This window comes from Athene cunicularia, assembly GCF_003259725.1.
Source record: "Athene cunicularia isolate RWA chromosome 17 unlocalized genomic scaffold, athCun1 chr17_part1, whole genome shotgun sequence".
Taxonomy (NCBI): domain Eukaryota; kingdom Metazoa; phylum Chordata; class Aves; order Strigiformes; family Strigidae; genus Athene; species Athene cunicularia.
The window spans coordinates 1,545,558-1,559,302 of record NW_020799122.1 but is presented as its reverse complement, the minus strand read 5'-3'; the positions used below and the strand labels follow the sequence as shown (position 1 = coordinate 1,559,302).

At 37.7% G+C, this 13,745-nt stretch overlaps 1 protein-coding gene across 1 annotated transcript in view; it reads right to left on the bottom strand.

Annotated features, from left to right (window-relative positions):
• Positions 1-13,745, bottom strand: part of DENND1A (DENN domain containing 1A) — a 228,893-nt gene that overhangs the window by 135,983 nt on the left and 79,165 nt on the right. The window contains exon 5 of the mRNA XM_026860635.1: positions 12,594-12,713. Within this exon, the coding sequence (XP_026716436.1) occupies positions 12,594-12,713 (120 nt within the window). The remainder of the gene's footprint in view (positions 1-12,593; positions 12,714-13,745) is intronic.

Below are 13,745 nucleotides of genomic sequence, written 5' to 3'. Positions count from 1 at the left end.
TTTTTTTTTTTTTTTTTTTTTTTTTTTTTTTTTTTTTTTTGTACAGCTCAAGCATGCAGTTATCAATCAGCAGGTCCAGTTTATCTAGGAATAATATAGATTTTTTTAAAGTTTTTAAATCTAAAAAAAAAAAAATTAAAATGTTTTAATTTTAAATTTTAAAATTTAATTTTAATTTAAATTTTTAATTTTAAATTTAAAAAAATATTTTTCTAATATTAACCAACTAATGTCCTCTGCATTGAACAGTTCATTCCAGACACCCGCGCCTGCAGAACCTGCCCCAACCCGACCAGAGCAGCTGTGGCTTCACTGATTTTCCTTAAGCGTGTTATCAACAACTGGGACGGGTTGGTGTTAACAATTCGTAGTATTGTACAGTAGGATTTTTCTTTTTGCAATCAAGATTGACAACTTGATAGATGGACATAAATAATTTCTGTTTCTAGTGGAAAATAAAGAGAAAAATTGATAGAGAGGGGAACTTCTGTTTCAAACATCATCACCAGCTGATCACACAGGGCAGCAAAACCTGCACGTCCCCTACTCCAACCATAAGCATGTGTCACCAGTGAACAGAAAACAAGGGTGAAGGTGGCATGACAAGGCAGAACAAAAGCCAAGAGTCTCAATTCATTTAAAAACATCATAACCCGCGTCCTCCCATTACCTAGAAAGATGTTTGTGTCAGAGCTTTTGTCATTACAGAAAAATCCAGAGTTCAGAACTTGTAACATTTTCTATCTTTTCTAAATCTTTTCCCTATTTCATTTTGTATTCAACTTTAAGTAACTTATACTGATAACATCAGGAAACCTGCAACTATGATTAGTTGCACAAATCGGTAACATTTTGGAAATGTGAAGAGAAGTGAAACAACAAGGGATAAAAAAGACTGGAAAAATAAAAATAGTACCTTTTTGTGATGGATTTATTTTGCTCCTGTGTTGAACTACATGAGAGAATTTTAGTCAGTAAGCATACTGCAGCATACTGAAGAACAATAAAGCCTAGAATATGACTGCAGGCCTGTCCGCTTGTGCCGAGCTGTACGTGGAGCTTGCCGTTCCTGTGTCTGTGATTATGAGGTGTGTGGATTAGCAAGGTTCTCCCATATTTAAGTTTCAGCAAAAATATTTAAAGCAATTCAACCATGCTTTAAAACTTCAAGCTCAGCTAGCAAAGCCTTTAACAGACCTACTGACACCACCATGAAAACTCCAAAGCTTTTCACTCAGTGTCATTCCATATATTCCCTATTGACTTGTTATTTATCAGCTGCATCTCGTTGAAAATAAGAATTCATTATTTATGAGTTCAGTGGAATCGACTCCTTTCGATGTTCATCTTGAAACTCAAAGCATCAAAATACATTTGTATTGCTACAACTACGATGTTGCATACAATTTCAAAGAAAAAAAAAAAATATGAAATACTGTACACGCATTTCACATATTACTAGAACACAAAATACAAACCTCATACAGAATCGACTGATTCTTTAAGACGGTTTGTGACACTGCTCTTTAGACATTTATCTATGAAATTATGTAAAAAACCTCTTCCATCTTTTTGCACATGTACACACAGATAAATGCACATTCTCATGGAACACATACACACACTGTATTGACATGATTAATAATGTTTGTGCTCATTCATGATCAATAAGAAGAGCAAGAAAAACTGGGAATAAGCTGCAATAGAAGCTTTTCAATGATGGGACTGGAAAAAAAAAAGCATTATCACATGCTTTTGATTTTTTAAGACTATTTTAACAAGTCTATTTTGTTCGGTATTGCAGAGAATATAGTTTCAGAAAGCTAATATAACTGGAGAAACACTTCAAAATTTATTTAAAGATACTTGAGCAAGACAAGCTACTAAGACAGCCTTACAGGCTTTCTGAAATAAGTTTCTAGAATCTAAAAAAAAGTTTAATGGCAGGGATTAAAATGGAAGACAACAAACGAGCAGATGTAATACAAAATTTTATCCCTTTTTCCTGGAACCGTATTTTTAAATAGCTCATCTCTATCTTGGAAAACTTGTAAGGACAATAAAGAAAAAACACAGGAAGTTTGGAAAAACTCTACTGGAAACAGTGTATCAGAAAGAAGAAACACAAAGCAGATAGCTAAATTTAATTGATGTCAAGCTCTCCTTTCACTAGGTTCATCACTTTTCCACATATATTCTGACAAGTAACTGAAAATAAAAGCCAGTGTCTGTTTAAGCAAGTCAGCAGGGGTAAAAACCCTAAAGTTTTAAGATGTAAACTGTTTTATAAACATGTCAAGTTAAAGCAAAATGCCTGCAACAACAGGAGACCCCGTCCAACCCCACACACCACGCTGATGGCGTTCTCACATTTTCTGAGGCACTTCAGATCAATTTCCTGTCATACACAGAAGAGGAAGTCGAACTGTTTTCCTACAGTTAAAGCTTGCAAGAAACTAGAATTTCTGTGAAAGAAGGTCAGACTCTAGCTACAGGCCTTGCCTGCCCTCTCATCTTTTCCCTGTAAGGCCCATGCAAAGGAACTGAGAAACGTCGGCATCTTCAGCTCTTACTTTCAATGGTTGTGTTGAAGCCACTGCTAAAAAAGTAACAATACATAAAAAAAAATAAATCTATGAAGGCAACAGACAGAGACTCAGTAACAACATTTTTATTAGGTACAATTTTGTCGTACTGTTGAATCAGAGAGATCCAGTTTCTCATGATTTATACATGTATTTTTTTGTGGCCTTTGCTGATGTCTAACAGAACCAGTTTGCTATTTTCTTTCATCTCCGAAGCGTTTTAAGTAGTACAGGGATTCCAGGGTCGATACTCCACAAGGACCAGACTGTCCAAGAATTGTTCCATATCATTTCCAGCCATTACCAAACATCTTTCTGGAAGGCTTGAAAGTATCACATACATACATATAGAAGCAAAACATCGATTTTGCTTATTACCATTTTATTCAACACACAGCTATAGTAAATCCTCATAAAATAAAGCCTGGACTTTTTTTTTTTTCTTATTTAATTAGACAGTAATATTTTTCTGTATCCACACAGAGGCCTAACAGCAAAAAGGGGATGGGGGAGTGGGGGGGGGGAGAGATGGAGGGGGAGGGATTTTTTGTTTGCTTTTTAAAGGATCTCTCTGCTCTGGGGTTACGTACAGTCATTGCTTACAGTCTAGACTTGCAATTACAACTTTAAATTAGCAAAATAAATTCTTCCTCTGTCGTAAGCAAGCCTAGTTCCGTTATCAGTTCTCCTCATCTCCTTTCAAAGAAGTGGATTATATGTAAACTTTTCCTAAAAATTAATTAAAAAATAAAATTGCATAAATGGATAAAAGCGCTAATCTCACACAGGCTACAATGAACTAAGTGTAACATAACCTTACTAAGAAAAAGTACCCAAACCCTATTTTACTCAGCTTGCCAGAACAAAAGTACTTAAGGTAACGGTCATGAGACTGCACGCTCATGGCATCCGTCATGAAAACTGGATACAGAACCCAACAGTCCTGGTACCATGTTGTTCTCTGTGCCAGTTCCCTTCTCCATCTTCCAAGTCACTTCAAGATATTATAGTCTGAGTTGTCTACATATACCAGCAGTAAGACTGGGGAGGGGGGAGCAGGACAGGACACCAACAGAACACCCAAGCCCCAGTAATTGCTCTTCCTGAAATCAATGCCTGTGAATAGCAGCCAGGCTAAAAAACCACCCAGGTACAACCCACGAGTGGGAAAACAGCAAAAGCTTAAGCAACAGTTCAGCTACATCTTCCTCAAAGGAGCACACAGCCAGGTAGAGGGCTGCTTTTCCTACTGTGCAGTAAATTGAACAAAACCCCAAAAAAGTAGTAGTAACTACTTTCTTACCAGGCACAAAAAATAGACGTCCTATTACTTTACTTTTATGTGTGCAAAGGAAAATGCAAAGCATGAAGAAACTCTAAATCAAGTAAGAGTTTTTAGTTATCAAGAAGAATTCCAAGGCTCAGCCTTCCAATATATCAGACTACTACCTAATATATTATGTGTCCTTAATGTGATAGTCTGTATACTCCACAGAAGAAAATTCCTATTAGCACTAGTTCAAAGCGTGCATTATAAATCTGTGCTTTTTTAATGTTCCAAACTTTCATCCAGGTAAAGTGAGAACGGGATGTCCTTCCTTATTCATCTGCAAATACTCCTTCACAAACAGCAGCTACAGAACATTTCAGAACAACAACAACAAAAGTCTATCAATCTTTCTAATTAAAGTATTTCATAATTTCCACAGGTTGAAGAATTTCTATAGGCTTTAGCTTTTGTTGAGCTGAATTACTTCATCTTGACTCACCAACATGAACAAAATGCTCTCAGGTACATGCAGGAAAGCAGCAAAGTCGATGCTGGAAAAGTGAGTGGAATCCAACGACACTCAAAGTATTTCAGCTGATCAGGAATTAGTTCAGTAGGAAGTCCAGCTCTCTGAGGCTATAAAAATCCATACAAGAATTCAAAGAGGATGATAAAGACTAAGAAAAGGGTGAGAATTTTATGCCTTCAAGGGAAGAAGATAGCTACAAGGGAGAAGCAGCTTCCAGTTTCTTTCACCGCCCTTCCTCCCCATCCCTAGAAAACAAGAGTCATTACTGGTTAATGCTGCACTGTCCTTGGGAGAAACATCGATTCACTTCTGCATCTGCTATCTTCTTCTTAAAAAAAAACATGGAAGGTATTCCAACATACATATCAGCCTTACACAGTGTGCACTTCTACAAAATCAAGCCTTTAAGAAATACCCGACTCAAACCTGTAACATTTGGGTGTTCTAACAGTGCAGGTTGTTCAAAGGACAGAGTCGGTGGGACTTTACCCCACAGTAGAGAAAGAGCATAAAGTGTCCTTGTAAATCAGCCAAGGACATCTTACCTCAGTTTACCATCTCTCTGCTCAGTGACTCTTCATGAAGATTTACTTTGGTTTGCACACTTTTTAGCTTAAAATTAACCAAAATTTGTATTCTTCCCACAGCCCACTTGGTATGTATTCCTTTCACCAGCCACACAGAGCAGCGACGTGACGTACTGACGTGATGGGACATCTCCCTTCGGAAGTACAGTGGAAGGCAGGTGAGCCTCCACGCAGGCCAGATAACAAATCCTGCCACAGAATCAGCCAAAGACACACAAAACCCATCAAGTGGAAAAAACTTGTAAAGAAGCGAGTGCACAAGAAGGAGGTTTTGTAAATTTAACCCTTTTATAGTGGGATAATCATATTTTTAAGTACAATACAACCACACCTTAAAAAAAATCACAACAGTCAAAATTCTAAAATCAAAATGTATTCCCCCCCTCCCCCCAAGTGTAAATACTTTTCTGTGGCTTTTGGCCAAATCAGTGAAAAGGGAAAACTCTAGGAGAAAACAGGACAATGATTTTAGAACAAAAAGCGTAAGAAACATTCAATTTTCTTCCTCAAAATGATCGAAAGATTTGCGGAACTAAAAGCAGTGTCCAGGGTTTGGGATTTTTCTCTTTGCGTTAGAAGGTATCACAACAGCAGTGTGTTACATTTCGGAGGCACATACACAAACAGGGGTATACAGGCCCTTAAAGCTGTTTGTCCCCTATGCATCAATGCCCTGCCAGTTGGCAAGCCAGAGCCAGGAAGCTGTCAATTCCAATCAAGTTTAGGCGATGCAGTCCTATTAAAGAAGTCTTGCTGGTTAAGGGGCGTCCACTGTTTCCAAAGCATGGGAAAAAAAAAAGAAAAAAAAAAAAGAAAAAAAAAAAGGGCTCTGCTTTCCTTAGATTTGAGCTGGCAACTTTCACTGACTAGAGTTTTCAAGGAGCTATGAATGAGCTTAACAAAGGAGTTCTGTGGCTAGTTTCTGGCTGAAATCCATGTCAACAGTTTTTAAGGTCACAGGTCACACTAACTAACATTTATTCCCAGCAGACCCTGCTCTAAACACAAGCTGTAAGTAGTACAAATTTGGAATTTTTCTGTAATCCCTTGAGATATTCCTGATCCTTCCACATGTTTCTGCTCAATTAAAAACAATTCTCACTTTGCACCACAAGAGAGGCCCCTGCTCAGAAATCTTATTCTATCCTAAGAATAAATGGACAAAGACTGCAATCAAAGGAAAGGAAAGGGGGGAGGAGAGGAACTCACAACAAATCACACCAAAAACCTCAAATAACTCCATACAGAATCACATTCAGTTAGTTACATTTTCTGCCATCTGTCACAAACTATTATAGATTCATTTCTTTTTATCTTAGAAAAAGAGTGGTGCAGAGCTTAGCTATTTTGGCCAAGAGGGATTTCCACACAAATGTTTCTGCATTTCACTTCAGAAGAATGATTTTCATTTTGGGTACAAAAGCTGAATACCCACTGAAAACTTCAAATTAAGTAAAATTGAAATCAGGGTTGCACACGGTTATAGCACCTTCTTAAATCAGTAACTTTGCCCAGCAAGTGCGAACCAAAGCAAAACTACACAAAGTTTTATCTTCTTTTTTTTTTTACTTTAGCAAAACTTTGAGAAAGACAAAAATCTTTGACATATTATTACTGCTCCTTCAAGCAGTTAGAAATAGGTGCTATAGCTCACAGTTTAATAGATAAACCAGAAATTCTACTAGTTAATAATAATAAAAAAAAAAAAGCAAGGTACCCATTACACCGTTAGAGGAATGAGAGAGTGCTTGTCCACCACGTCTAATGGCTTGGACTGATTAAGTACACATAAACCTCGGGGCAATGCAGCCCGTCCAGCGCCACACACTCCTCCCGTGTTGTCAGAGCAGTTACTCCCATCATCTCATTCATGTGCCAGTGGTCACGTTCTCTTCTCAGAAACTTTTTACTACTATTGCAGCTACCCTTTTTGATAGGAAGGGAAAAAACAGCATATAGGCAGCCTCTGAGGGACAAATGACTGACTATGGCCTGGCAGAATTTACCTAACATCTCCCACAGCTGTGCTTATAATATCTGGAAAAAAGAAATTTTGAAAATTAAATACAGCATTAAACTGACCCAAACACCATTTGTGGAGAAACTGCAGTTAACAAGACAACATATTTATCTGCATAGGTGAAGAAGTCCACTGACTCCTGATCGCCATAGCTTTTATGAGCTTGACTTCTACTGAAACAGAGAACTGCAACACACATTTTGTCCAGCTTTATAACTTAAGAAACAGTAAATCGTAATATTTTACAGGCTCAGTGATATCCTGGAAACTACATTTAAATACAATCAGTGAAACATGATACATAAAACAACTTACAGATTTTAATACTCTATCATACACCAGTAACACAGACTAGATTAAGAACGTAGTGCTTCAGTCAACCTGCTAAAATTCTTCCAAAATGTCAAAACCAGTTTTATTAGGATTGCTGTGTTGCACTGTAGAAGCGCTAGGATTTTGGGTGCGGGTTGTGGTTTGTTTTGGTTTTGTTTGGGGATTTTTTAACACATTTTTATTTCAGAGTGGACTTCATTCAATTTTTCACAGCACTGGCCTCAGAATCTTAACTCAAAAACAAGAGACTATGAAGCAGACTAAGTAACAGCAAGAATGTTACTTGAAAACCATTCTGCCAAATGGTTTTGAAGAGCGCAATTATGATACTTGGCCTTATACCTACTTACTACAAAAGTTCAGCTGAATTGATATAAAAATATTATTTCTCAGTTAAACTCCGAAATATATTTTTTTAAACTCAAATATATACTGCCATAAGAGAAGTACACGTTTAATACTACAGTCAACTTGGTGAATATGCCTGTGATTTTTTTTGTCTATATGAAAAATAGTAATAGAGCTATGAGGTCACTATTTTATTATGTTACATAACCCGAAATAATACTGACTTACACATTTAAACCAGTTCGTCCATTTAAACAGGTTACCATACATGCAACACTGCCACTGCTTTTTGTTTAAAAGCAGTGTATTTCATAAACATCTAAAACTTATTTTAAAGTTTAAATAGTCAGAATATAAAATAAACAGACATTTGAAGGAACTACTGGATCTTATCTGAAGAATTTTTCAAGCATCAGTAACTGGGTCAAATTCTGGAAATATTTCAGAAGACAAAAGCTAAAAATACTTTTAAAAATTGAACTTGTTAGTTTTATTATACAAACATTCTGCAATAAGGGTATCAAAAAAAGTACTCAGGCTAAGTTAACAACATTTTTTACATTCCTAAAACAGAACTTTTCCTTCCTTCATGACTGCACCGAAAGACAAAGTTGTCAGGGGTCTGAGGTTCTACAACATATATTAAGTCAGGACAAAAAAAACAGCTACAATGAAAACTGATACGCACTTTTAAATAATGTCTTCATACAAGAACTTGGTATCTTTCTCTGAATGGAGTGGGGGAGGAAAAAAAATAAAAGGAATTTCATGTTTCGATGTCTCTGTAGAATTTAGTTTCACATGTCCAGCAGTCTCTTCACAGCTTTTACACTCCATTGTCTTCACCCATCTTCAGACTGTTAGAAACGGTACAAGTGGAAGTACCATGCTTACAGTAATTTCAGCATGAGGTTAACTCTGCCCCGCCATGAGCAGGCTGCATACAAAAGTGTTTGTCCACTGAAGCTTTGAGAAACCAGACTGTAAAATAAAACTGCTTTCAGTACACTTACTGATAATGATACAAACTGGTCTTCGCGTTACTCCCCCATCAGAAGAACGCTGAAACCCGTCAGTGCCTGCACCTCTTCAGAGCTCTAGATCACAGGAGTTAGCCAGAGAGGCAAGCACAGCTGAGCCACTGACCAGTGTCCATAACGGACCCAAGAACTGGCTTCTGGAGAACTTCGTACAGCTAGAGTTGCTAGAAGTCGGAGAAGAATAAGCTAGTAGGGAGATGTAACATTAAAACTATGAGGAAATGAAAATAAAGAGCTTCAGCTTGCAAATTTCTTAAGAACCAGAAAGTATCCATATGCTTTAAGAAGATATGAAAGCCGAAAGATAAATCTATACTGGTTGGGGTTTTTTATCACTGAGATGGTAGCAGTAGGTCAGTAAGTTCACACCACCATTCAGGACACCACAATTAGCAGGAAATAGCAATCAAGAACAAATTCTGAACCCCTCTGACACCTTCCAGACTCCTGTGCATTACGCTGAACATTAATTCTCGCATACACAGACGACAGAAAAGATGAGAAACAAAAGTATACAAATTCCAGAACAAAACTGGGGGACGTGCCTGATTAAGGAGTTGAAGAGGATGTCTCAGAAGAGCGAGCAAGAGCAGTTTGGGAATGTCTTCACACCTTTTTCTTGTTTAAATAAAAGACTACAGCTCTTCACTAAATTTGGAACTATCTATATTGTTCACCCTTAAAAGCCTATGCCAAATCTAAAAAAAAAAAAAAAAAAAAAGAAAAAAAAAAATCAGCTTCTTAATGCATATCCAGTAGGATTTATTTCATTTCAGCCAAAATGTTGAAGTCCTTAAGTCTTAGAAAGCAAAAATCCTTGGGCATGGAAATTTTTTCTAGGATATTAAAATTACCAAATTAAGGCAGAATTTGATGACTTGGACATTAGCTCTCAACTTGCTATGCATTCATCATTTGGAAAAGAAAATAATTTAAAAGCGTATTTTAAGTTTTGTAACATGCTGCATTGAAAAAGGTAGTCCTGAACTCCAAGTTACCCAGGAGATTTTGATGTGTGGTACGTGAGCCTGTGGGGTTTTTTTAATTCACTTCACTGCTTAGAACCTCAAAAAACCCCACCAGACCATCTGTGACACTTGTTTTGTGCTTCTGTCCGCCCTCTGCTGTCTGAAATGCAGAAAGTAGTCACCTATGCTACAGAGCGCTCTACAGCTCAGCGTTACAGACAATATTTGATCATTGTAGTTTCGTGATTAGCTAGAAATCAAGTGAAGAAAAAAGGAAATGGAATAAGAGAGACAGACTCAGTAGTTCTACATTAAAAGAAAAATCACAGAACACCTAGAAGATGCCGTTTTTAAACTTAATCAAAGATTTCCATAAACCTGTGTGATGCTAACCACAGCAGGAACAAAACTATGAAAACTACCTTGAAAGCAGATTTCTAAACAGTACTGGTTAAAATAGCGGAAAGAGTTACTCTGTAAAATGGAACTGCCTTTCTGCTGGCCACGGGAGCTACATCCATGTGGATAACTTTACTGCTACTGAACTCCAAGAAGCGCCTTACTGCACTTTACATCCACATGAAAAAGTCTCTGGGTCGTTTTAAAACTCAAAGTCCAGACCTCGACTTCTGGCCTTCTGAGTACTGTCTCAGCTTTAAACTTTGCTTCCAGATCTCTGCAGAATTTTTTTTTTAAAGCACCAGCTGAGTGCAAAGAATTTCCTTTTTCTCCTGTTCCTCTTTAATAACAAATCTAAACATGAGATGATTTTTTCACCTCCAAACCGCTTTGCCATGGCCAGACCCATGAAATTTCTGACTTAAACATGTGCATATCATCTCTAATAATAAAAAATATCTCTTAATTCTTACACCATCACTGACATAGGAAGGAATACTTGAAGCTTGCTGACATCCAGTCTGTAATTTAAAAACCAAAACATTCTTTTCAGCCCCATTTTCTTTTTCATATCATTCTAGCATTCTTCAGCATGTTTTGACCCATCCATTTACCATGACCCATCCTTTAATTCATGACAGACACTGAGAAGATTCATCTCAACAATGGGCGTTGCAGTCCTGGGAACAGAGCAAGCGAATCCGTGTAACATTCTTTACCACGCAAACATTCTTTACTATCCTCCAAAACTCACGTTCACTTGCATTAATGATGGACTGTCATTTTCTCAGTAGTTCACAGGAGAGAGAAGCAATAGGAATCAAGCTGGGAGTCCCAATTCATCCCTCCCCCCCCCCCTTTTTTTTTTTGGTTATGAGTTGAAGCAGAAGGCATTTGACTACAACATAACTCCTCCATTTCTTCTTGGCATTCACTCAACATAAGGGAGCTGACAGCAAAGAACTCTTATCCAGGAGAGATCAAGAGGGGACTCATACTACTCCTCATTCAGAATTTCTTTTAAAACCGTGTTTTCCCTTTAATTTGTCATTAATCAGGAAAAGTTACATTATGTAACCAGACACTTCCCACAGGAGAGTGACTCAGCACCCCAACTACACAGGGTAGCAGCTCCGGGGAAAGAGCTCGGGAATTCCCTTCCCATCCTCAGTGCACGGTCCCTACTGCTGCATTGCCAGAGCTAGCAATAGCTGAAATGTCTACTAGAGAAAAGAAAGAATGAAGGCAGATAATGAGAAAACACCTGGCACGCTGCCTCCCACACAACTTATTAACAATTTTGGCAGATTTCACAGTAAATTCTCCAAATATTAAGCTTCTTCAGTGAGGCCTAGTCTGAAGGTCACTGCCATCAGTTTAATGCTGAAGGAAAGGCAACAACCATTGGGTATCTCCACCGGTCTGGTGCCTGCACAAATGGCACAGACATTCATTTGAAACACAGAGACCAATCCAAACCTCTACGCCATGGCATTGCTGTGTGCTACCCAATGCAATGAGAAGAGTCCTTGCACCTGAGAGGTGCCCTTCTGTTTTGCAACATTATCCCAGAAACTTTCCAGAGGGGTCATGGTCATTAACAAACACACAGAAGATCCCACTCTGTCACGTGCAACACGCAGTACTTGTAGCACAAGTCCTTCCCCTATTCTGGATTCTCTCACATGAAAAGCAAACCAGAGAGGACTGAGACAGATGTCTACAACGGCTTACAGAGGAAATCACCCTCATTTGTGATTGCCTGAGTAACTGTTCAGTCACCTAGCTGGCTGTTCACACAGTTAACTCGGAGCTTTACCTCCAAAAACTTCCAATTTGTCATGAATATCAGAAAACAGACCATTCTTAAATTGCTTTAAAACAAGACAGGCTGGATGCGATGTGGAATCTTCAATCTACAGAGGTTCTTAATGGAACTAATATATTGGTATTTATTAAAACTGATTTTATATATTAAAACTGATTTTACTTGCAGCACTTCTTGCAGCAAATGTAAATAGAAAATGATGGACTGTATTCAGACATGTATTATGACAAATGTCACAGAACCCTCAATGGGACAGAGTAAAGCTCATACATACAAACTTTTCAGATGTGGAGAGCATCCGTGACATCCTCTCAGTTACCAACAGATGCTTTGTTAATAAAAGTTGCATATACAAATGTCCACAAAATGTCTTAACAAGATCAGTTGTGACAGTTAAAGATAACAGCTGCCATCATGCTATGTCATATCAAATTACTGCAAAGAGACTTTTTTTTTTTTTCCCCCCCGACATTGTTAACTCAAGAACATTGACTACAAACAAATACAGTTATCTACAGAGGAACTCAAAGTGCAAGATATTTTGCATCACTTCTGCACAAGAGCAGTGACTTTGAGGACCAGATAGGAAAATAATTTTGAACAGCTGGAAATTATAATTGCAGTGTAACACAGCAAAGTCAAACACTGTTTCCTAGAGTCAGCCAAAAGCCAAACCACAGACCTACCTTAAGATACAGAAGCAGCTCTTGGCCCCAGAAGATAAGCGACAGAATCCAAACCTCTGTTTGCTGTCAATGTCTGTAAGCACAAATGTAAAGTTCTGCCCAACTTGGTTAACTGCATGGCTGAAAATAAAGAGAGTAAGAGGAAAAAAAATTAATGCTAAGCTAACTCTGTGTCAAAATTATCTAGTCTCAGTCATTGAACCTGGAACATTTCCTCTTTCGGCAGTTGGGTTTTTTTTTAGAAATTAACTTTGGGAGTATACACCCTCAGAAACTTAAATACGCTAGTTGCTTGGTGAGGAGGAGTAGGGGGGGTGTGGGGGTGTTCCATTTTTTAAGTGTGGGAGGATACTAAAAATGTGTTCATCTTTAGATGAAAATGGCTATGACTACCAACCATCTTCAGTGCAGTTACACCCTGTACAAACCAAACCCATGTTCTCTCATACAACCCAAAATATTTCTTTATTACTCATTTGAGAATTGATTTACTCCAAGAGCAAGACAATGTTTAATAACATGCTAAGCTTCTTCAACACTTGGATATAGACTTGTAGAAGCTTTATTATCCATCTACCAATTTTGCACGTATGCCAGATACATCATTCCAAAATGTTCAGCAACTGGAACCATGCCAGGTGACTCTCCTTTACTCTAGCAGCCAGGCAATCAGTTAAAAAGGAAAACTAGAATAGTGTGCAAAGAAAGGAGAAACTAGAATCAAAAGTACACTGTGCTAGAGCCAGCCATGACTCTAAAGATAATTTTGTAGGACTTTTATGATTTTGAAAAATTGTCTTTTGCCTCATCTGTAAGATTTTAAAGGCTCAAATTAGCACAGGTGAACTAACATTCTTAGATGTTGCTCCCACTCACACCACAGTGGAAAGTATCACTATAGGAAAATTGGCCTAAAATGGAAAAATGAAGTTTAGGAAAACAAAACAAAAAACCCACAACCTACAACAAGCACCAACAACAACACAAAACCCAAGAAACAAACCACTCAAACAAAAAAAACCCCAAGCCCAAGCACTTAAAAATCCATGTTTTTAAAAATACTGTAATTCACATCCGTATTTTACTATTTCGATGATCAAAATAGTAAAATAAGATCAAAATAAGGTGCTTTACATTTAAAGCATGGCACTT